This window comes from Hibiscus syriacus, unplaced genomic scaffold, assembly GCF_006381635.1.
Source record: "Hibiscus syriacus cultivar Baekdansim isolate YM2019G1 unplaced genomic scaffold, ASM638163v2 tig00110430_pilon, whole genome shotgun sequence".
Taxonomy (NCBI): Eukaryota; Viridiplantae; Streptophyta; class Magnoliopsida; order Malvales; family Malvaceae; genus Hibiscus; species Hibiscus syriacus.
The window spans coordinates 860,382-884,995 of NW_024062734.1; the positions used below are offsets into that span (position 1 = coordinate 860,382).

The following is a 24,614-nucleotide window of genomic DNA, read 5'->3' on the forward strand; positions in this document are numbered from 1 at the left end:
ATTGAAATATACAAATATACAAAAATTAAATATAATTAAAAATTAAATTAAATTAGTAAAAAATAAAATATTAAAAATAAAACTAAAATTACTAAAAATTAAAGATATACGATTTTGTTATTCCTTGAAAAAAAATTTAAAAAAAATATTATAGTGACAAAAAATCTCAAACACATGAAATTCATATTCACCTTGACTTTATAGGGTTGTATCTAACATAATTTGACTTTACAAAATTTTAATTTTATAATTTTAATTTTATAAGACTTTATAATATTTATTTAATTCAATTTTATAAAAATTTAGTGGAACAATATAAAGATATTTAGAGTTTAAGATAATTAGAGGTAAATATATAAAATAAAATTTATGCATGAAGAACGAATTTAAATTTATATAAATAAAAATCCGATTTGAAATGCTAAAGTAATTAGTTTTTTTAACAATCAGACTGATTATAATTTAGACAGTAGTATTTGTTCAGAACATTTTTTAATTTATTGATAACGTGCACATACCCTGCAATTGCAACTGCTCGAACTTATGACCACTAAACAGAACAATATTCTCTTTTACCATTGCAACCACCTGATGATGGATTTATAAAGTAATTAGTTAAAATTTCCTAAAATACGTATTTTTATTATTTTATTAATTTGTCGAATACATACCTAAAGATCCATTGTTAAATAATTTTTAAATAATAATTAATATCATTTTAAATTTTTATTGAATTATATATGTAACACCCTCAACCCGTAACCGACCCGGATACGAATCCGATGTGTCACATTTACTAGTCAAAGCACATACTTTTATAAAAACCATAGAAAATTTAAAACTTCTATTCTTTAAAGAAATTCTTTTACATCAATATGTTAAAATCTTAACAGACTCTATCAGAGCGTACAAATTTAATGACTTAATTACATGCCAACATACTGAATTACATAACAAAACATACTTTACAAAATATTTCTGATTTGAACTTTGTGCGGAGATATGCTGCTTTACGGATCCGAAGCTTGATCTTCTGACTTATCCACACCTACGTGTAAGACACTTACACGCTAAGTCATAGACTTAGTGAGGCCTGTAATTGCACAATGTAAACTAACAAAAGAATTCAGATGTCATATAATACACATCATAATTACATACTTATTGAACCAATCCTTTTTTATCATTACTTATTTCCTTGTAATTAATTATATTCTATCATATGCATATACTTAACATAAACATATAATATAACTTCAAACACAACAATACATGAATAATTACTATGATCCTATCATACATAACCACATATCATATTATATCATCATTACACAATTGCACTTGTTACCATTATTATCATGTAATCCTAACATATCAATTATACATGTCATATATCACATGTACCATTTCACGAGAAACATACATATCATTATATCCAATTATGTTTTCTTTTCAAAGCCCATGCACACTACTGAGAACTTAAGGTATGTGAGTACATAGAGGTTGTGCACTATGTTGTCACCACAGCTCGTATAATTCCCACTAAGGGTGCGTAGAATTTTGTCCCGTAGAACCACTATGTCCCGTAGGACCACGTAGAACACATATGTCCCGTAGGACCACTATGTCCCGTAGGACCACGTAGAACCCTCGACTCTTGGCATGCCAACTATACCTATAGCTCTCATAATACATGACATGGGCATTATCTTTTATATCATTTCACATCTTCACATAGGCACATAGTTTACTTTCATGTAACATATTTTCATAAAATTCACATTCACATATCACATAACTTTTCACTTTTACTTGTATTTTTTTTTCACATAGCTCATAGTTATGATTATTATCTCATAACACATGTTCACATATACATATTCTTGCTTTCACATGGTCATGTATCTCATGTTAATTAATCATTTATATTCATATACCACATTCATATCACATGATCTTATTTCATATAAACTTATATTCATATCTATTATCATCACAGAATCCTACATCTTATTATCACATAAATCATGGCTATCAAATTTATCACACAATATACATTCATATAAATCATATATACATATGCAGTTAACTTCTAAATGCATATATGTATATCCATCTACTCATAAACATCCTATGCAACATGCTTGTATCTTTGTACTCATGTAATCTAATATCGAGATTAGACTCATCGCAAGTATAAATTCCCTAACATAACATATACTTACTATCATGTACTCACTTGGTCACGATGAACACTTTTAATCTCTTGTTCTTCCTTGCGTATGTAACCCCCACAGACCGATAAGGGTAACCAGATCTGATCCAGGGTGGCACATTTGGGCCACCGGAGCGACCCATTGTAAAAATAGCGGAAAATTTAAAACTTTTATTGAAACGTGTAACTTATAAAATTAGTTTTCACTATTTAAAAATAAAACATATTTCCAAACTCGTATATAAATCAAAATACAATTACATGCCACCTAATCACATGTACCCTACTCTGCAACAACGCCGGACGAACTCCCTTACTGAAGTCGATAGATGCACTGGTACAATTCTTTCAACCTGAAAAGGTGAGTAATAGAGTGAGCTTTGGAAAGCTCAGTAATACAGAACTACCAGATGATGCTGATGAACGTGCAGATACAGATAAATATTTATTTCCTTATTGCTTCTGAGTATTTACATATTTTTATGCTGAGCAGAGATTCTACTGATATTTCGGGTGGTAACGGACAATGAGCTTTCAGTTCAGAGAAATATTTCGGATGACTGAGTTGAGGAGATCAGAATAGGTTTTCTAGTGTGTTCTCGAAAAATTCAGTAAAAAGATACAGATCTTTTAAAACATATATATATATATATACCCCCATCCGTTCACATCATAAATGTGTAGGTTCCCCAGAACCATACACCCAACCGCACATGCCATTTAGACCCTGAGCACAAAGCCGAGGAGTCTGCAGATAATCTTCCTCCAACAATAAACCCCCAGATAAAACATTTATCCGTCGGTAAACGGAGATATCAGAAATCAAAACATAATTCAGATCAGATATCAGAACAGAATCCAGGTTAGGAATCAGAATAGATTTCAGATCAGATGTCAAAACAGAATTCAAATCAGAAATCAGATAAAATATTCATATAAGTAGGGAACACACCAGAGTTTACAAATATTATTCAGATAAAAAGTCAATATGAGACACATTTAATGAGACGAATATAATATATAATTAATTTGGTCAGATAACTAAAATATCTTAATCCCTAAATTAAAAGGTGTGGTTTTTTTTTTATCAAACTAGCTTAGAATAATAATAGGAGATTACCAATAGAAACTTGAGATGAGAAGATCCCAACAATATATGCAATTGAAAATTTTAATAGCTACATTGATTTAATCTCTAAAGTAACAGTTTAGGGTTTCAAGTTTTCTCTCTCTCTCTCTACAATAGTGAGTTTGGCGTTTGGAGAAGATAAAGAGAATGTTGAGTCATTACTTCTAAACCCACGACAATTTGGAGAAAACCCAACTTAACGAGTTTGCTAATTTAGGTTAAATTAAAGAAATATTGGATTAAATTACAATAATAAGACACCTAGTAGCTTATTTACCATATTCCATTACTATTATGGTTTAATTATCCACTTGCTATTCTTCTTTTCCCTTGTTTCTTATTGAGCACTCTACCTTCCAATTGTATACTTTGACCATCAAACTTTCACTTTATCTCATTTTAGTCAGTAATCAGATCTAGCTCAAGACATAATTTAATTCAAACTTGTAATTATAATACATTTATTTACCCGAACCTGAAATGAATCCCCATCCCCGACCCGATCCCCGTCGGAGAATTTTTTGCCCCACCCCCTAACCCAACCCAAAATATTATACTCAAACCTGAACCTGAACCCTAACCCTAACCCAAAAATATTATATATTAATATAAAATATATAAAATATATAATATAATTAATATAAAATATAAAATATATATATATATATATATATAACCGGGGCGGGGCGGGATACCTTGCCCCGTCCCCGTCCCCGACCCGAAAAAATCTCCTAAACCCGACCCGACCCGAACGTGACCGGGTTTCGGGTTTCCCCGTCGGATTCGGGTCATTCTACCAACCCTAATTTTAAGTGATCAAAATGTTACTTTTTATGCATAGTGTACTAAGGTCGCTATCTCCTTCTCTTCTTTTGCTGCAGAGTGGGGTTCACTATAGATTGTTCTCTTACTTTGTTCTTGTTCTCGGAGGGGTGATTTCTATTGTTGGGTTGATGGGATTCTGTTAATTGTATTTGTTTGTACAAATATGATTGCTTTGGATGAATAATACGTCATTATCCCCACAAAAAAATGTTTCAAATTTGGTGACCAAAAGTAAATACTTATGAAACAAAAGTGACTATTTTGATAGTTTACCCTTAATCAAAATATTATTTTTTACATTATAAATAAAATTTAAACTCAGTTAAATCTATCATACCATCCATCCAATTTTTAGTATTTTTTTTCAAATTGCACAATAAAAAATTAAATTCCATAATATCTAGTTTTGTTTTACTGCATCACACAATAGAAATCAGACCACATAAACGTTATCGTCAGGTGAAACCGACTTCAAAAATTGTTGACAACTTATTACTATATAGGTAAAAAGTAATTTTTTTCATGACTAACACACGTGGTCTTTTCTTAGTAATGTCCATTTTATTATATTGTCTTAAATTGCTTTTAAAATAATATTTATTTAATTAATTTTTTATTTTTAATTTTGACGTTATATTTTTTTAATAACATAAATTGATTATAAGGTATATCTTTTTAAAATAACAAAAAACTAAAAGAATTTCCTCAATTTTCATTCAAAACTAAATATTTACACTTGATGTATCCTATTTAATATTTATATACAATTTTTATATCTAGAAAATGTAAATTTTATTTTTTTTAATCAATAATAATACACACTCTGGAATTTTTTTTAAAAAAATAATATGATATTCTTTTAAATTTTAATTATTGAAATCACTTAATAATTTAATTTTCTGTTATGTGTAATTTTATACATTTTGCTTCAAAAATATCACTACCTAACCAAAACAATAAACCTGCAAAATTCTGGATTTTGAGACATTTGCCTGTAACCCATCTTAAATATGTCAAGTGGCAGTATGGCCTGCTCCGCCTTTAACAGTTACTTACCCTTTCAATTTCAATTATTTTGCCAACTCCTCTTCACTTTGTTCTTTTAATAATTGTTTTGTGAATTTGCATAATTACCCTTCGTGATAAATTTAAATCTTATCACAAACATTGTTTTGGATGTCACATACGTTACCTGGGAGTAAAAAGAAATATTTTATGTAAAAATAATTTTTAAAATTATTCACATTAATTATTAATTGAGTGATACAAATTTATTTATAAATCGATTGCGAATTTGATTTTGGAATGTGTGATTTTTAATTATACATTTAATTAAAAATAATATATAAGTATAGAAAAGTAAAAGTAACATCATATTAATAATTAATTATTAGTTAAAACAATAGAATTAAATAATAATTGTGCAGTTGAATGGTGGTAAAATTGTCTTTGAGGTCGTAGGGAGTCAATCAACCAAAATCCTAGGGTTTTCTTTTATATGCAAGTAGATTGCCCTGAAAGCAAATTTATATTCGGACGTTTTGAATGGTTTTGCGTGTGAGGAATTTTTTTATTAGACCTAATATCTAAATATTTGAATATATTATTCAATTTTTTATTTATAAAAATAACATATTTAGAAAATAAATTCTATATATTTTTAGAAAGTAATTTTAAAATTTTGAATATTTAATAAAATTACACATCCTTTTTATATTATTAACGTCCTAAGCCAACTATAAAATAATAATAATTGGGTAATAAAATAAACATAAAAGGGCATTTGAGGTTTTTACACTTAGAAAAAAAAATCAATGTAATTCATTGATCAACGATTTTTGTTATTGTCAGTTACGATGTTGACATGACATTTTACGGTATTGATATAATAATTTATGGTACTGACTTATCGGTGCTTTATAACTAGTGGTGTGATTGATGATGTGACAGATTAATTAAATTAGTTTTTTTATTGAGTTCGAGGATCATATTGATTTTTTTTTCAAAATTAAGAGGTTTATTTAATTTTTTTTAAAAACAATTTAAATTTGAAAATTGAAATATACAAATATACAAAAAAGTAAATATAATTAAAAATTAAATTAAATTAGTAAAAATAAAATATTAAAAATAAAACTAAAATTACTAAAAATTAAAGATACACGATTTTGTTATTCCTTGAAAAAATTTTAAAAAAAATATTATAGTGACAAAAAAATCCCAAACACATGAAATTCATATTCACCTTGACTTTATAGGGTTGTATCTAACATAAATTGACTTTACAAAATTTTAATTTTATAATTTTAATTTTATAAGAATTTATAATATTTATTTAATTCAATTTTATAAAAATTTAGTGGAACAATATAAAGATATTTAGAGTTTAAGATAATTAGAGGTAAATATATAAAATAAAATTTATGCATGAAGAACGAATTTAAATTTATATAAATAAAAATCTGATTTGAAATGCTAAAGTAATTAGTTTTTTTAACAATCAGACTGATTATAATTTAGACAGTAGTATTTGTTCAGAACATTTTTTAATTTATTGATAACGTGCACATACCCTGCAATTGCAACTGCTCGAACTTATGACCACTAAACAGAACAATATTCTCTTTTACCATTGCAACCACCTGACGATGGATTTATAAAGTAATTAGTTAAAATTTCCTAAAATACATATTTTTATTATTTTATTAATTTGTCGAATACATACCTAAAGATCCGGTGTTAAATAATTTTTAAATAATAATTAATATCATTTTAAATTTTTATTGAATTATATATGTAACACCCCCAACCCGTATCTGACCCGGATACGAATCCGAGGTGTCACATTTACTAGTCAAAGCACATACTTTTATAAAAACCATAGAAAATTTAAAACTTCTATTCTTTAAAGAAATTCTTTTACACCAATATGTTAAAATCTTAACAGACTCTATCAGAGCGTACATATTTAATGACTTAATTACTTGCCAACATACTGAATTACATAACAAAACATACTTTACAAAATATTTCTGATTTGAACTTTGTGCGGAGATATGCTGCTTTACGGATCCGAAGCTTGATCTTCTGACTTATCCACACCTACGTGTAAGACACTTACACGCTAAGTCATAGACTTAGTGAGGCATGTAATTGCACAATGTAAACTAACAAAAGCATTCAGATGTCATATAATACACATCATAATTACATACTTATTGAACCAATCCTTAATATTTTTATCATTACTTATTTCCTTGTAATTAATTATATTCTATCATATGCATATACTTAACATAAACATATAATATAACTTCAAACACAACAATACCTGAATAATTATTATGATCCTATCATATATAACCACATATCATATTATATCATCATTACACAATTGCACTTGTTACCATTATTATCATGTAATCCTAACATATCAATTATACATGTCAAATATCACATGTACCATTTCACGAGAAACATACATATCATTATATCCAATTATGTTTTCTTTTCAAAGCCCATGCACACTACTAAGAACTTAAGGTATGTGAGTACATAGAGGTTGTGCACTATGTTGTCACCACAGTTCGTATAATTCCCACTAGGGGTGCGTAGAATTTTGTCCCGTAGAACCAGTATGTCCCGTAGGACCACGTAGAATCCTCGACTCTTGGCATGCCAACTATACCTATAGCTCTCATAATACATGACATGGGCATTATCTTTTATATCATTTCACATCTTCACATAGGCACATAGTTTACTTTCACGTATCATATTTTCATAAAATTCACATTCACGTATCACATAACTTTTCACTTTTACTTGTATTTTTTTTCACATAGCTCATAGTTATGATTATTATCTCATAACATATGTTCACATATACATATTCTTGCTTTCACATGATCATGTATCTCATGTTAATTAATCATTTATATTCATATACCACATTCATATCACATGATCTTATTTCATATAAACTTATATTCAAATCTATTATCATCACATAATCCTACTTCTTATTATCACATAAATCATGGCTATCAAATTTATCACACAATATGCATTCATATAAATCATATATACATATGCAGTTAACTTCTAAATGCATATATGTATATCCATCTACTCATAAACATCCTATGCAACATGCTTGTATATTTGTACTCATGTAATCTAATATTGGAATTAGACTCATCGCAAGTCTAAATTCCCTAACATAACATATACTTACTATCATGTACTCACCTGGTCACGATGAACACTCTTAATCTCTTGTTCTTCCTTGCGTATCTTACTCTGTCGATCTATTTGAACTTTACTTTCGATCGATGTCTACACAATCATATATTGATACTTATCAGTATCCAATTGATATACTATAATCTATAATTTCATAAACTGAATAACGATTTATTCCATTTCCCATTGAAGTGCATCGGTACATACTACAGTGCATCGATGCATTCCTTAACATGTGCTTCGATGCACTACTCATGCATCGATACATACTTTACATTCGATGTTTTAATCTTAAGAGAGTGCATCGATGCACTCCTTATGCATCGATGCACTAATGGCATTCGATGTTCATTTATTTGAGAGTGCATTGATACATATTGAAGATGCATCGATGCACACTACCCATAATTTACATCTTGAGCACGAAAATGTCTTTTTTTGACCCCAAATTCTACTTATTAATTCCTCCTTATACCTTAAAATTTATCTTTACATATTTAAACCTTCTTATAATACTATAACACTTCACCATATCTCATAATTCATCATAATTCTTGAATCAAAGAATTTCATCAAATTTTCCATGTGTTTAAAATTCAATTCTATCACCTCTAACTTCTTAATTAACCCTTTGACAAGTCAAATCCATCCTTAGAACTTCAAAACCCCCTTTATATCAAGAATTCATTTCTCAACCCTTAATCAAATTTCCTTTCAAATTTTCTCTGTTTAATGTTTTAAGCTTATATAAGTTTACCTTAATAAATCCCCACGTGTTATCTCCTTAAATAAGGGAGATAAAATATCTTTCAAGCTAAATTATAATAATATCCTTATTAAATCCTTAAACTTTTCAATTTTCCTAAATTGATCTCCAAATTTCAAAAATTCTCATTTTAATCACTAACCCGTATTTCGGGATGTTACAATATAACTATAATAAAATTTTATATCATTAATTACCAAACACATTATAATATTGTGCATTTTTAAATGTCGTTTTAATATGAGATTTGTTGATAGAACTAAATGAATTGTGATGGTTATTTATGGTTTAGTATTTTTATTGGGTAAAGAGTCGTAATCAATGGTAATACAATCATTTATTAATGTCTAAGTATTTTGTCTATATAAAGAGGTAGAATATGGAAGAATAAGGACGATATTTTTGATAAATTATATAAAAACTCATTAGTCCATGTGTCAATAGTAGAATCATAATTAATACATAATAAATAAATATAATCTAAATTTAATTATAATAAATCACATAAACTTATCAAAACTTTCTAAGATTTAAACCTTGGAAAACCTTCCTCTTCCTCTAAAGACGTTTTCTTATATCCTCGGAAAGTTTTGAAGTGTCAAAACAGTAAAAATACTAAAAAAATCTTTGAGGGGTTGTGAGGCACTGATTTTCGAGTAATGGGTTTCATAGCAGTAAGTAAAAAGGATGAGGACAACGTAAGTAAACCATTCATGTTGACTCATGGAAGAGTGTGTCAAGCAAACCCTGCATTGAAATGTGAAACTACCAATTTATTTATTTTCTTAGAAAAGGAATTTATTGGTAGTAGATAGAATGGGAAGGGTGTTGAATAATTTAAGAAAATTCATTAATACATAGCCTATTCTTTTCGACTACATAGCTTTGTCCATTCCTGACAAAATAAATGTAGGAGAGATTCAGGGTCGGCACCACTTCGAAAAATGGAAGAAGACATCACTCGGAGTCGCCTACAGAACAAAGCATGAAAATATGACAATAAACCATAGAAAATACGCCAAACACACACTAGGATCTTGTCTGATAAATTCCACAGCTTCCTACAAAATCATCTACGGCGAATATGCTATGCGTTACTGCTTAAGTGTTGAGTTTTGACATAAAGAGAAATTCAGTGCTGAAATTAGGATTTCCAAATATGGTTTGTAAGATTCAAAATTTGGAAAATCATTTCAACTTTATTCCTTGTCCTAATTGTTACATGAACTAATAACAATAAATTAATTATAGTCATTTGCTCTTTGTACAGGGCTGTAAACGAATTCTCGTTTGGTAAGAAGTTCGTTTATTTATGAAACAAACGAATATAAATAATATTTTTGATTCGTTAGTTTAAATGATCGGACATGAATAAAAAGCTCGCTCGTTCATTTACGTTTGTGAACGTTAGATTCATTCTTCTATGTTCAGTAATCCATTTGTTTATGTTTGTATTTTTAAGTAAATTTATATTTATGTCCAATCATTTATATTCTTTTAAGAATTTTTGTTTGATTTGAAAGAAAATTACATTTTATGTTCATTCATTAATGTTCGTTTGTGTTCGTTTATCATTTAAACGAACGAATATGAACGAACACGAACAAACTACACTCCTTAACGAATGAAAACGAGTAAGAAATTATATTAATTTATTTATTCGTGTTTGTTCATTTATTCAATTAAAGCTAAATAAACGGACATGAGCATACTTTCATTCGTATTTATTTAGGTCGTTTACATGCCTATCTTTGTAGTTGTGAAAGTTGAAATTTCTTTAGATTTGAAAGCATGATAATTATGTTGATGTAAATCTTATAAACGAGTAATTTTTATAGATTTCTTATATTGAGAATGTATTAAATTATTTTAAATTAAAATTAAAGTATTAAAATACATAATAATTTTATGAAAAACGTTTCTTTATTTTATAAAAACATAAAAATAAGAGAAATACCAAATAAATAATTTATCCTACATCTTATACATAATAATTTGTTATTGTAAACTGGTAACATTTCTATCACAGAGTCGGACACTTATAAGTTTTGATCCAATCTCCCTTGGGGTCTAAGTCAAGTGAATGATGAATAATACCCAATCGATCTGTTGGAACTTTATTTTAAAATGTATTGCAGACTGGGATTTTCCATTGCTGTGGTAATCATTATTTGGTGTTTGTGGTGATCAAACCACACACCTGTTTTCAAGCACCGAGTGGTTGCTGCTAAACTCTATGCGGAGGCGCTTTCCAATCTTCAAATGAAGCCTTTCTCCCTTCACCGAAGCAGCTAGAAGCCCCTTCTCCGAATGAACGGTTAAAATACAGACGGACGAAAATTTTAATATTCAGAAATCAAATTTATAAAATTAAAAAAAAACGTATTTATAAAATTTTAAGAAATTTTTTTAATGAAAAATATAAAAAAATCTCCATATATCCTGTTCGACCCATCCCCGAGTACGAAGTCAACTTCGAGGAGGATGTAGATCGTAGGCAGCTAAGCTATATATGGCTCATAAAAAAGGAGGGGTCATCCGTGATGATTACACGGTCTTTGTCCATGGAAGTGCGGCAAGAATCACTGGTGCCGCTTCTTTGGAATGAGATGGCTGAAAAACCTCAACCCCTAATATTTATAAAATATGTTTAATATTTTAGAATTCAGCGAATGGTTAAAAAATCCCCTTAATAATCCGAATTCAAATAGCATAAAGCACACATATCCATGAGTTTAAAAATTAAATATTTTCAAAATAATAAAAAAAAAAGTTGAATATTTTAGAATTCAATACGTTGGATACTTGATTGCATTGTCAAAATCAGAAGTAGGCTTGGCCCAATAAAATCAAAAGTAGGCTGATGGATTTTCAGCCCAATAATAGTTCTTTTGATCCAAAATGGTGCGCCGATAGCGTCGGGTTCGACTTAAAATTGAATATAATTTCAATATACTAAATATTTAATCTCGAAAAAAATAATTAAATCTGTAATATTTTAAATTATTTTATAAAAAAATACAAGTATTAAAAATTTAATTAACGAAAATTACTAAACCTTAAAATTGGGAGGGAAACAAATGAAGTGATGAGCCTTAATAATGGCGTTCTGACAAATCTACCAAATCGACCTCTATAGTTAATAAATTTGTGAATAGCTACTTAGCATGTGCAATTGGCCCTACTTGTTGCCCCCATCACTATTACACTAACTCTGTGTCTTTTTTCAACAAATAATAAAACATAAGATTAGCAACTAAAAGGTATATAAAATGTTAAATGTTGTTAATAGGAAAGCTACGATCCTTTAATATAACATTTAGTAAGTCCCACGTACTCTAAATCATTTGTTATATGATCATATCAATCGAGTCTATGTCAACCTTCGTTATGATCATTCGTCTAACACAATAATTTAAGATCATTATAAAACTTTTCGATCAATATTGTGAGAAGGGGGCGTAACATCTGAAATCTTAACTTCAACTTTCCTTCGTCACAAAATAAAGAACCTTAATATCAAACAACGATCGTTGCACCATCAGTTGCTATTCTATCTCTAAATCAGAAAAGATAAACCGTTTGTAATCGACACCACCAAATTATTTCCATCATCAATCCTAAATGAGGTAAACTTTTTCAATTTAATCTCGAAATTTGAATTATATATAGATTTAAATTTAAAGATCAAAGAGAGAAAAAAATATTAAATTTAAGAATTAAAATAGAACAAATATAATATAACAATTATCCAATATATTTAAAACGAATATGAATATTAACTTTTGAATATAGATAATTAAAATTTACATAATTTATTAATAATTAATTAATATAGTGGGATGAGACACTGAATTTATTAAATAAAATTAAAAGTTTAAATCCTGACAATTACGAATTGGGTTGGAAAGATCATCCCATAATAAACTTCTACAAAATTTATTATGAATTAATCAATTAATATATTAAATACACGTAGTTAATTAAAAAAATTACATTACTTTCTGCAAATAAAAGATTCACATTTCCAAGCCCACTAATATGAATACAAGTGGCATAAATGTATGATTGAAAAAAAGGGGGGGTTTAAAGTCTACAGAAAATGAGATGTGGTGAGCAGTGAGCACAGCTAGCAAACTTGTACCAATGATTTTGGGGAGGGTCCAATGTTAGCTTCAAAGATGCCATCAATCTGATTTGTTTGTTGTGGCTTAACGACCTAAATAATTTCACTTTCTGTAGGACTATGTGCCCATGTGCTTGGCATGGCCTAACTTGCTATATTCATTTGTTTTCCCTTGATAGTTCATCACAACAAAATAATGACTATGCACATAAATAATCAAGCACAATAAGCATCAATTCCATCGTTACTAGTCTTATCTTTCTCACAATGAAGGTAAGGATTGGATTTTGTTCCATTTATAAGAAAAAATATAATTTGAAAATAGACAAAATTAATAAATATTAGAAATCAAATTCAGATTTAATATTATTTTTTTATTATGAATGTTATTAAATCTAGATGTTCATTAGTCTTTTTTTTTTGAATAATAAAGAAGGCAGAAGCCGATACACTCAACGCTTTAAACGGAGACAAGGAGGACCGTAAATGTCACGGTGAAGGAGAGTATGCAGCAGGGGGAAGAAAGAGTCGAAAACCAGTATCGAACCATCAAGCGGAACCATCTAGAGTTCCGAGTATGGGTGGGCAAAATTCTATTTGATTCGAAAATTGATTTTTTTTTTTGATTTGATTTAAAATTTTGATTTGAAAAAATTCGGCTCGAATTGATTTCGAGTTTTAATTTCATAAACTCGACTCGACCCGAAAAAAAAATTCAAGTTCAAACCGAGTTATAAAATACGATTTGAATAACTCAATATTTTTAATAACTTGTGGATTAATTTTCAAGTTTGAGTCAAGTACCTCGACTCTGTATGATATATGTATATCACATATTGAAAAAAATGAAGAAATATATATGTATTGTACATAGTTATAAAAAATCGTTTAAATTATAATGAAATAATATCATAATATTATAAATATTTATAATTAAATTTAAACATACTTTATTCAACTAAAATTCTATAGACTTAACTTGACTCGAAAAAAAATCAAATCAAGTTCGAGTTATAAAATATAACTCGTTAACTCGAATAACTTAAATTTTTTAACTAAACTCGATCGAACACTCACCCGATTAGGATTGTTAAGGTTCATAATTTAGGGTTTGGATGAAGTAGACTATTTGGGTTATTTGGTTGACCTGAGTTTAGGCTAACATAGTAAATGAGTCCGGATAGATTGGTTCAAGTTTGATTTTGGGTTGACCCGGAAAAAATAGGTGCTTACAAATAAAATCAAAAAAAAAAATCTAAACTGAACCCCAAACCTAGATTTACGGGTTTAATTTATGGAAAAAAAGGACCTAAATTTTCTCAATAACACAAATTTCATAGAAGTTTGTGTTGAAAAATCATACACGTGCAATAATCTCATGAAAAAATAGATCTTTAAATTGAATAAAAAATAAAATATATAGTAAAGAAGATAAACAAGAGGTAAACATTATAAATCTGAAAATTTTAAAAATAATCTCAAAACTATCAAGTTTTGTTCTTTGAGTTTTGAAATTCTTATGAAGTTCAGAGAGAAATGACGCAAAAGTAAGTCTAAAATATTCAAATTTGAACTTAAGTTTTTACAAAATATTTTCATGTTAAATTTTAAATCAAAACGAAAATTAAAAAAATTACACAGAATTTAAGTCTAAGATATAAAATATTCTAAAATTCCCATCTTTTGCATTATTTCAAACCCCTATTACAATAGTTATAACTGACATAATGATATATCAAAAATAAATTAAATCTGAAATAACTATATAATTAGTGAAAAAATATTCTTTGATTAATCTGTTGATTACAATCTATTTTAAGGATTCTTAATCATTTAACAATGAAAATTTAATTATTTTTGTAGTCTCTGGTGTTTGAATCGGGACATCCGGGAATAATGATTATCTCTTTAACTGTTGAAGTAGTCTAATTCGTGCCAGTAAAAAAATATAATAATATAAAGTATTTTAATGACCCTTGGATTTAGAATTGTAAATTGGATGAGATAAATCTTAAGTTAGTCGAGTTTGATTCGATTAAAGCTCAATTAACATTTTATTCAAATGAACTCAACTTGAGTTATTAATGAGCTTAAATGAGTTACTTGATACATGACTCGAAAAGCTCACGTACAACTTAAAAAAACATATATATGTTGTTTTTTAAATATAATATAAGATTTTCATGTAATTAAGATTTAAGTTTAAACTTGAGTATGAGTTTGAATCTAACTTAAGTTTATGTTTTAATTGAGCTAAATATAAGAATATTTTAAGTTTAATTTTGAGCTCCAGTCGAGATTAATTTTTGATTTCAAATTTGAATCGAACTTAATAATTATATATTCACAAGCTTTCGTGTGAATCAATTTCAATTTTAAACTTTTTGATTCAATATTTAAATTCGACTTCACTTTATAGACTTGCTTGGATCTAAGGGTGTTGGGCTTTGAAAAATCGGGTAGAGGACACCAAACCTTTTTCATCTATTCATACCCCGCAACCCCCTTACCTGCTTTCTTCAACCCCAATGGCTAAACTTCTTGTTGCCTTCTTCTTGGCTCTCATTGCCATCTCTATGCTCCAAACAATGGGTGGGTCTCATCGCCTTCTTCCTCAGATAAGATCCGATTATCCACAACTGAGCTTTGGTTTCTGTTTATGTTTTAGGTAATGGCATCACATGGCCATGGAGGTCATCACTATGATCAAGTAAAATCCTAAATCCTAAATTTTTTATTCATAAGGATGCTTTTTAGTTCACGGAATGTAAGATTACCAGTGAGAATAAAAGATTGTCAGGGAATAAGATTATTGGGAATGTTGTATTTTGTGTTTGGTTGGTTTAGAAGGAATGTAAGATTACCGTGTTTGGTTAAAGGAATAAAAGATTATTGGAATGTATATTTGACCAAATTGTCCTTATTATATATTTATTTTTTTTAACAAGTTAGAAAATATTTATATATTTTCTTTAAAAAATTTAAATTCATAAAATTTATATATTTTTTTACAAAATTGAAAATATAAAAAATGTTTAATGAAAGGGTAAAATTTTATTTTAACCCCTGAACTTCATATAAAATTTTAATTATAGACTTTTTTGTAAATCTAAAATAGTTTAAGGATAAATTTGTAATTTAACATTCGTAAAAATTTTATTATTCAATGATAGAAGAAGAATATTTTTGAAAAAAAAATTAAGGGCATTTTAGTCCAAAACGCCGGTAATCCAACAATATCTAAGGGAAGAGGGGTAATGACATTTTCGGTAATATATTACAAAAAATTCACTATTAGTAATAAAACGTTATCGAAAATGAAATTCCCCGACCAATCAAATGGGAGAATGTAAATTCCATTCTTATAGAAATCTCAAATTCCCCTAACCAAACAGCTCCTAAAGGTTTGAAAGTAGGTTAAATTCTTACATTTTGGTGTTTTTTGTTTTGCAGAAAAATTATGGCCCTGAAAGCCTCGAGCAACCGTGAGTAAACTTTTAGCTTTAAAGATTATAAATGTATGCTAAAAATGACCCTCCTTTTTTTTGACTGAATTGAATTTACCAGAGTGCCCATCACAGTGCACAAGGAGGTGTAGTAAGACCCGGTACCATAAGCCATGCATGTTCTTCTGTCAGAAATGCTGCAAGAAATGCCTGTATGTGCCCCCGGGGTATTATGGGAACAAAGCTGCTTGCCCTTGCTACAACAACTGGAAGACCAAGGAAGGAGGACCCAAGTGCCCTTGAACCTTGAAATTTTACCTTACTGGCTTACTATATTTATATTTGAGGTGTTGGACCGAGTATGTACCACTTTGTCACTCGGTTTAGGGTACCCTTTCCTCTATATGAGAGTTGCTAATATGTGTTCTTTTTATAAATGAAAGTTCTATTCAACTAATCCGAACTATTTTCTCCTTTATTCAATTGTTTTTGTTGGTATATTTTTTATGAAATATTAGTTATAAAATAGAAATACATAAATGGTTAAGTCTAAAAAGGCTAAAAAGAAAATGGACATGACCACTGCCAAGATTGATGGGAGCAGCCGGTTTTGCAGGCTTTGAATCGCTTTGTTTAAATACACAGAAAGCAAAAGCAGGTTATTGTTCAAGAAAAGAAAGAAAGAAAGCAAAGGCTGGTTTCTGATTTTTTCTCTATAAACAGTAAAAGGTTTCTGAATTATCTCTGCTTTACTTTTTGACCTGAAACAACATAGACTTGAATTCGGAACATTGGCACATGGTGCGGTTATTATGTTTTGGCTGACATTTGGGCTTACAAATTAACTTCTCCAACCGTTTAGTTTCAAAGTCATTTTCATAAGTTTGGTTAATTCAAAATTGGTACGATAATGTTATTTTCTTTAAAATTCTTACGTTTGAGCCATGTATCTAGGGTGTATGTATTATTAATAAGTAAATAATAATGTTATATTTTTAAAATTTTTAAATTTGAGTAATTACATTTATAGAGTGTATGTATTATATTCATATAAACATGCTTGCAACCCTTTTCTTATGTCAAAACAATGCATTATATCCATATTCGTTATAATGACAATTGTACCAGTCTCTTTTCTCATTTACTCAAATAACAAGCATATTTTACACAATATTATCTCTCTACATACATATAGCAATCTACCTTATTTGATACATTTCTCACGTGTATATATATAGCGTTATCAATTCAGTTTTAAGCATATGTTTTGGGGGTCATTGACGAGGAAGATTTATGGTATAAGGTTTCAAAAAAAAATTGACAGTTATACTCTTCTTCGTAAAAAAACTGGTCAAGGGTTCTCTCGTTCCTTCATGCAGACTTGTTCATGCTCATTTCGCATCGATAAGAGAATTGATTAGAGCATAGATGAAAGTTGAAGGCCGTATGATACCTCATTATTCTATGAGTGATAATGATTAAATTGTGCTTGTATTGAGTTCTTCGTTGTGCTGGCAAGTGTGATAAAGGGCAAGGTTTTATGATATTTTGAAATGTGTTCTACGGAGGTCTTCATCGGTCATGCACTTGGGCGAAAGTTAGTGTGATATTACTCTCCTTGTGTTTAGCGAGAGTTGTGGTGAAGTTGCTAGTTTAGTGTTGGTTTTGATGTCTTATGCTGGTTGAATGTATGTTTTGGTATAATGACGATACTCCCATTACGTGGATTTTTATTTCTATAGACGGTGTCTATTTTTGGAGTGTTTGCGGTCGCGCGATGACTTTATTTTGAGTAGTTAAGTACTGTTAAGATTTTGTTTATTTATCAACAATAACATGTCTTGTATCTGTCACATCAAAATATTTTTTAATATAGTATGAGTTAATTGCATCATATATCCTCAAATTATGACTCTAATTTTAAACTAGTCCATAAAATTTTAAATGTTTCAATTTCAACCCTAAATTATGGCTATCATTCTAAATTATTCCTCAAACTTTTGAATGCTTTATTTTCATCCTCAAACTATGACCTTTATTCTAAACTGTTCTCCAAACTTATTACACATTTCAATTTCATCCCAAACTATACATATATATTAATCACATCTTTTGTTAATAAAATCGTCAGGCCAAGTTATATTATTATATGCTTGGAAAAAAATTAGGTTAAACTATGCTTCAAATAAATTTCATATTTGGATGATATTTTGTTATTTTAGAAAATTTAAGTTTTTTAGATAATCATATTTTTAAGGTTATTTTAATAAAAATTTTAAAAAATAAAATAAGCGTAACACATATTAGATAAAAAGTTTTTTAACGCTCGTACGACATAGATACTTAAAAGAGTAAGGTCAGAAACGTTAGACATTTATTTTGAACAAAAAAATACTTTAGATACTTATAATGAGCAAAGAATATAGTATGGACACTTATTTTCTTTTTCATCAAGCTTTTATAATACAAAGATACTCTAGATTATTTACCAACAACCACTTGGTCTAGAGCAATGAGGCGTTAGATCCCTTAAGTAATGTCAGGAGTTCGATTCGTGACGTTTGCAAGAATTGAACAAACTAAGTTGAGAAGATTGCTTTTGTCGGTATCCAATCCGAATTAATTGGTCAATAGATTGAATATCATTACTTATTTCAACATTGTAGCATATTATTGTACACGACATTGTGGATCTAAAGGTAATATTCTTTGCAATTTCCACCCATTTTCTCTGTTGTTTCCATGTGTTTGACATTTTAGGTCATACCATCAAATTTCACAATACGTAGATTTAATTCAAATTTATTGTGAGAAGTTATTATTTAAAAATAAATTAATTAATAATTAAAGAAATTTAAAAAGTAAAACCTCTTAATTTTATGTTAAAATCAATGCCAAAACGAATATGATGAAATTTTAATACAAATCAATCCATTTTGTCATTGTTGAAACAAATGATATATATATATATATATATAAAGAATAGATGGCGTTAAAGCCAATGTTTTGATGCATTAAATGGTTGGAAAATCAGTGGGCATATGTATATAACTCGTTGGTATAAGGTTAAAAAATTATATAAATTTAATTGTAACGGAAAATTTTATCTAGAGCGTAATTTTTAGATTAGATAGGTTGTAATAAAAATGTTACATTCTTCATGATATTTTCGTTTGTAAATCTTAAATCCTAGTAATGTCATTTTTCGATTGAAACTGAAAATGTTAAGAATTTGTATAAATTTTTAGGTAGAATATGATAATATTTTAAGTTGAAATCGTCTTAATTTCATCTTAATTAGACTGTCGCACAACAAAACTACCCTATGTTACAACTATTCATCGTAATTGTTTGAATCTTTTCATATAATGATTAAATTAAAATATATTATAACATGAAATTAAAATATTAATTTATCAAATTTTATCTATAATATTTTAAATGTAACTCTCTTTCAAGAGAATAAAACCAACATTACTCGATTTAAAATTAATAATGATCTGCTGAGTTTCAACAATACACAATTGATGATGTTTTTGTTGAGTTGGTAATGGTTGAGGCTGAATTCTTTAATATTTATGTTCAAGTCTTATCATCTATAACATTTAAGTTTTCATTTATTTTAATTCAAATTTTATTATATATAAATTTTGGTCAAAGCTATTTTTATCAATATTTTGATAATCAATTTACTTATTTCTATTTTATAATGACTGATTTTGATGTTAATTGTTTGAATATATTAATTTTAATTTTGTTTTTGTATTGTAATGATTAGTTTTGATCATAATAATATAAATTTAAAAAATAAATTATTTTAATTTTTTTTCTTTAATTTAGAAATTAAATATTTAATTTTATATTATAAAAGTTAACTTTAACTAAAAGTAAATAAAAATATTTTTATATAATATTAAAGCAACTATTATCTCTCATGCATTTGAATCAAAAAATAATTGTCAGTCTCTCCTAAATCTTTAAATAAAAATATTGTACATACCTATTGTGTTGTGTCCAAGTAGACCAATCTACGGTGGCCATAAAGGAACGATTCGGGAAGTTCGATGAGGTGCTCGACCCCGGATACCATTGCTTACCTTGGTGTCTCGGGAGCCAGCTTGCGGGCCATCTCACTATCCGGTTACAACAGGTCGATGTGCGTTGCGAGACCAAGACAAAGGTTTGTTCCTTGTTTAACTCGATAAAAATCGGTGAATCGTATCTGTCGTATTTATGTTCTTCGACTCTGAAAATATTGTTTGTGCTCAACAATGTGTTCGTCAATGTCGTCACGTCGGTACAATATCGTGCCTAGGCAGAGAAGGAAAACGATGCTTTCTACAAACTTAGCAACACCAGGACTCAAATTCAAGCCTATGTTTTCGATGGTGTCACAATAAACTTATTGATTTAATGTTCTTCCTTGATTGCCAAATGAAACCTTAAGAGATTCGGTTTTTTTCTTTATTTCTTCTTATTCTGTAGTTATCTGGGCTAGTGTTCCAAAGCTGGATCTGGATGATGCTTTTGAGCAAAAGAATGATATTGCTAAAGCGGTCGAAGATGAGCTCGAAAAGGTAATTGAGCGAACAAACAAATCGCGAACCGATCTCGAGCTTCTTACCATACAACCATATTTGATTGTCATTGTGACTTAATAGGCTATGTCTGCTTATAGATGCGAGATTGTCCAGACTCTCATTGTTGATATAGAACCAGATGAACATGTGAAAAGAGCCATGAACGAAATTAATGCTGGTGAGTTTTATCTCAGAAGTCTGACCGATTCGATCTTCGGTCCGACCTTCTCAATAGTTTTATTTCATTTTGTTTTTACAGCTGCTAGGACGAGAGTTGCTGCAAGCGAGAAAGCAGAGGCGGAGAAGATTATACAGATAAAGAGAGCAGAGGGAGCGAATCGAAGTATCTGTCGGGTGTTGGGATCGCAAGGCAACGACAGACCATTGTCGGTGGTCTAAGGGACAGTGTGCTTGGGTTCTTGGTCAATGTTCCAGGGACAACGGCTAGGATGTTTTGGACATGGTCTTTATTTCCCAGTATTTTGATACCATGAAAGAAATTGGTGCTGCCTCTAAATCTTCATCAGTGTTTATCACTTACAGACCCGGTGCTGTTCGAGTCATCGCCACCCAGATTCAAGATGGCCTGCTTCAGGCATCTCAGCATCATGAATAGTAGTGGTCACCGGTCGGACTCGTATAATTTCCATATTGTAATAAAAATAATTGAAGGTGAAAATGATCTTGAAGTTTACATTGTACTAAAGCCGGATATGGTTTAGTGTGTTTAAGTGAAATCTGCGTTCAGTGGCTTAGATATATGAAATGTAATTTGCCATATGTAAAGTTAATGGAAGTGAACTTTTCTTTGTTACAGACAATCATACAGAGAACCTTTTTTCTTTCCCAGGAAACAAACAACAATATCAAAGAGTTTCCCAGGAACACTTCGGACACTTCACCATGAAACTAGCCAGGATTTTCCAGGAATCTCACAGTGCTAATACAAGATAGTATATCAACGCAACAGGTACTGCAATAAGCATGCCAAAGATTACCCTGGAAACAAACAACAAACAAAACCTCATCAGTCAAATGGATCCAAATCAAAACATTTTGTTTGAAAACATCATGTCGATTACCCTGTGCTCAACATATCAGGATAAACATTGTATTCCTTGGCGAAAACAAATGGTACCACTCCAGGAGGAAGAGCTGCCTGTAATTTAGATTTGTGTGTATCAATGTTTAGCTTTTTATCCCTTTGGTTCGCGGGTCGAAAAATCAAGATTAATGGAACAGTTTACTAACCTGCATGATTGCCATTCTTAATAATCTCCCTCTAAGTCCTAAGGCAGCTGAGGATGCTGCCATTAGAGCAGGACCAGCCATGAATTTCAAAACTATGCCTACGATTGTCATTCGAATACCGCATGCTATTATGCTCGGCTGAGTTGCCATGAATAGACCTATACTGAACATCGACATGCCAAGCCCTCCGTTTGATAATATTGTTATCGAATCTTCAACGATGGCAGGGAATTTCACTTTCAACCTACAGAAAGATATCAATTTTTAGCAACTTAAACAAATTTCTCAGTTGCCAATCAATCATTACCAAAAAATTAAACAGCACTGTCCGGATTAAAGTTTTCCATAATCTAACCTGAATCGAATGCTTGCCCAGATGAGACCAAGCAAAGCTGCATGAGTATTCGGATTTGCTAGGAGCTTCTTTCCCACTGTCAAGAAAATGAGTACAGTCTTGGATTTGCATAGTTTGGTTTGTGCCTCCTCTTCTCCATCTTTCTCTTGTGCTTCTTCTGGATCTTCTTCGTCCCCTTATTTCGGCCAAAATAAAACACATGTTATCGAACTCTTTGATTTTTCGTTAAACATGTCTTAATACAAGTACATGAGGATATGATTATCTTCTAAATATATGAAAAACATCTAGAAAAAGAACAAGTACATAATGATTAAGGTCGAAACGTCTACCTAAGTCTTCTACCGTTGGTGTAATCCCAGAGGCTCTCTTTGCAGCACTCAACTCGAATATGAGCAACATCAAATTATACCAAACGATGCTTTGAAGAACAACAATCTGAGCCAGTAATCCACCCGCTTCATCTCCATACATGGCCTTCAACAACGGGATCCCGACGATCAAAGTGTTGGGCAAGGTCGATAATGAAAAGCCGGTTATGATCGACCGTAAACCGCCCCGAGAGCCGAGTTTCACGACCGCGATCAAAACGATTAAGGCCAATACTTTCTGAACAAAGTCGGCGAGTATGATCTTGACGTTCATCTTGTAAAGGTTGTTATCGGAGATCACTTGGAAAGACAACAGCGGGACTGAGAATTTAGCAACGAACTTGTTTATGCCGGCGCATTGTTCCGGCGTAAAAAGCTTCCACCATTTCACGGACATGTAAGCCAAAATCATGGCGACGTATAGTGGAACGATGGCTGTGAAAATATGATAGATATCTGCCGAAGAAATCATGCTGAACTAGTGATCTTTCAAGGGTTTCACAACAATGTATTGCTTTTATTAATATAACCTTAGTACGTGATGTGCTATATATATATATATATGATAATCACATCGTTGATATACAAAATTATATTTTATTTATGCATTAAATTTTATGGTAAACTACGTATTTAGTCATCTAACTATTGACAAGATTTTGTTTTGGTCATTTAACTTTTATATTTTCAAAATCGTACATAATATTACGTTTTGATTTCATTTTGGTTATATGTTGTTAAAAAATTAACATAACTATTGGCGTGATAATTTTTATTTTTTAATAATGATGTGACATTATCTTATGGTGACATGTCCGCATCATCTTTAATTTTTTTAACGACAAATGACCAAAATGAAACTAAAACGTAATATTATATATGATTTTGAAGAAAAAAAGTTTGGTGACCAAAACATAACCACATAAATAATTAGACGGCTAAATATACAATTTACCCTAATTTTAGTACGTATAACTTTATAATTATGTATTGTTGATTAGGGTTTGACTTAATCTACTTGCGGATACTCATTAAATTATTGCCTTTTCTACATACTTTTCCCTTTACATTTGTTACTTTCCTCCTGCAACGGTTAAGTGTCGTATAATGGTAGACGTGGTGATAATACGGGTACGGAAATCAAATTCAATGTATTTTTATCGTGATCGGTCAAAAGTGCGTATTTAATTCGTATCGTGGGTAAGATTTTGTACATTTATACGTATTCCGACACGTTAAAAAGGGAAAATAAATGTTACTAAATCTAAGTTTGAGAAAATCTCGAGAAGATCTTCTTAGCCAATA

At 29.7% G+C, this 24,614-nt stretch overlaps 2 protein-coding genes and 1 pseudogene across 2 annotated transcripts; 2 read left to right on the forward strand and 1 right to left on the reverse strand.

Annotated features, from left to right (window-relative positions):
* The first annotated feature begins 15,979 nt into the window (after positions 1-15,979).
* On the forward strand, positions 15,980-17,087 carry LOC120125245 (gibberellin-regulated protein 6-like). Its single transcript, XM_039143725.1, has 3 exons — positions 15,980-16,016; positions 16,760-16,791; positions 16,874-17,087. Exons 1-3 carry the CDS (start codon positions 15,988-15,990, stop codon positions 17,053-17,055), a joined length of 243 nt encoding a protein of 80 aa, XP_038999656.1. The 5' UTR covers positions 15,980-15,987; the 3' UTR covers positions 17,056-17,087.
* Positions 17,088-20,752: 3,665 nt separating this feature from the next.
* LOC120125311 lies at positions 20,753-22,162 on the forward strand (annotated as a pseudogene).
* Positions 22,163-22,264: 102 nt separating this feature from the next.
* LOC120125369 (probable auxin efflux carrier component 1c) lies at positions 22,265-23,781 on the reverse strand. Its single transcript, XM_039143797.1, has 5 exons — positions 23,271-23,781; positions 22,939-23,113; positions 22,584-22,827; positions 22,415-22,491; positions 22,265-22,331 (listed from the first exon to the last, which is right to left on the reverse strand). The coding sequence occupies exons 1-5, from the start codon at positions 23,779-23,781 to the stop codon at positions 22,265-22,267; spliced, it is 1,074 nt and encodes a 357-aa protein (XP_038999728.1).
* Between the last annotated feature and the right edge of the window lie 833 nt (positions 23,782-24,614).

Coding starts and splice junctions, on each gene's coding strand:
- LOC120125245 (XM_039143725.1), top strand. CDS start 15,988: ATGGCCATGGAGGTCATCACTATGATCAA. Junction 16,017..16,759: donor GAGGTCATCACTATGATCAA/GTAAAATCCTAA, acceptor TTTGTTTTGCAG/AAAAATTATGGCCCTGAAAG. Junction 16,792..16,873: donor CCTGAAAGCCTCGAGCAACC/GTGAGTAAACTT, acceptor TGAATTTACCAG/AGTGCCCATCACAGTGCACA.
- LOC120125369 (XM_039143797.1), bottom strand. CDS start 23,781: ATGATTTCTTCGGCAGATATCTATCATATTTTCACAGCCATCGTTCCA. Junction 22,828..22,938: donor TGGGCAAGCATTCGATTCAG/GTTAGATTATGG, acceptor ATCTTTCTGTAG/GTTGAAAGTGAAATTCCCTG. Junction 22,492..22,583: donor TAAGAATGGCAATCATGCAG/GTTAGTAAACTG, acceptor TCTAAATTACAG/GCAGCTCTTCCTCCTGGAGT.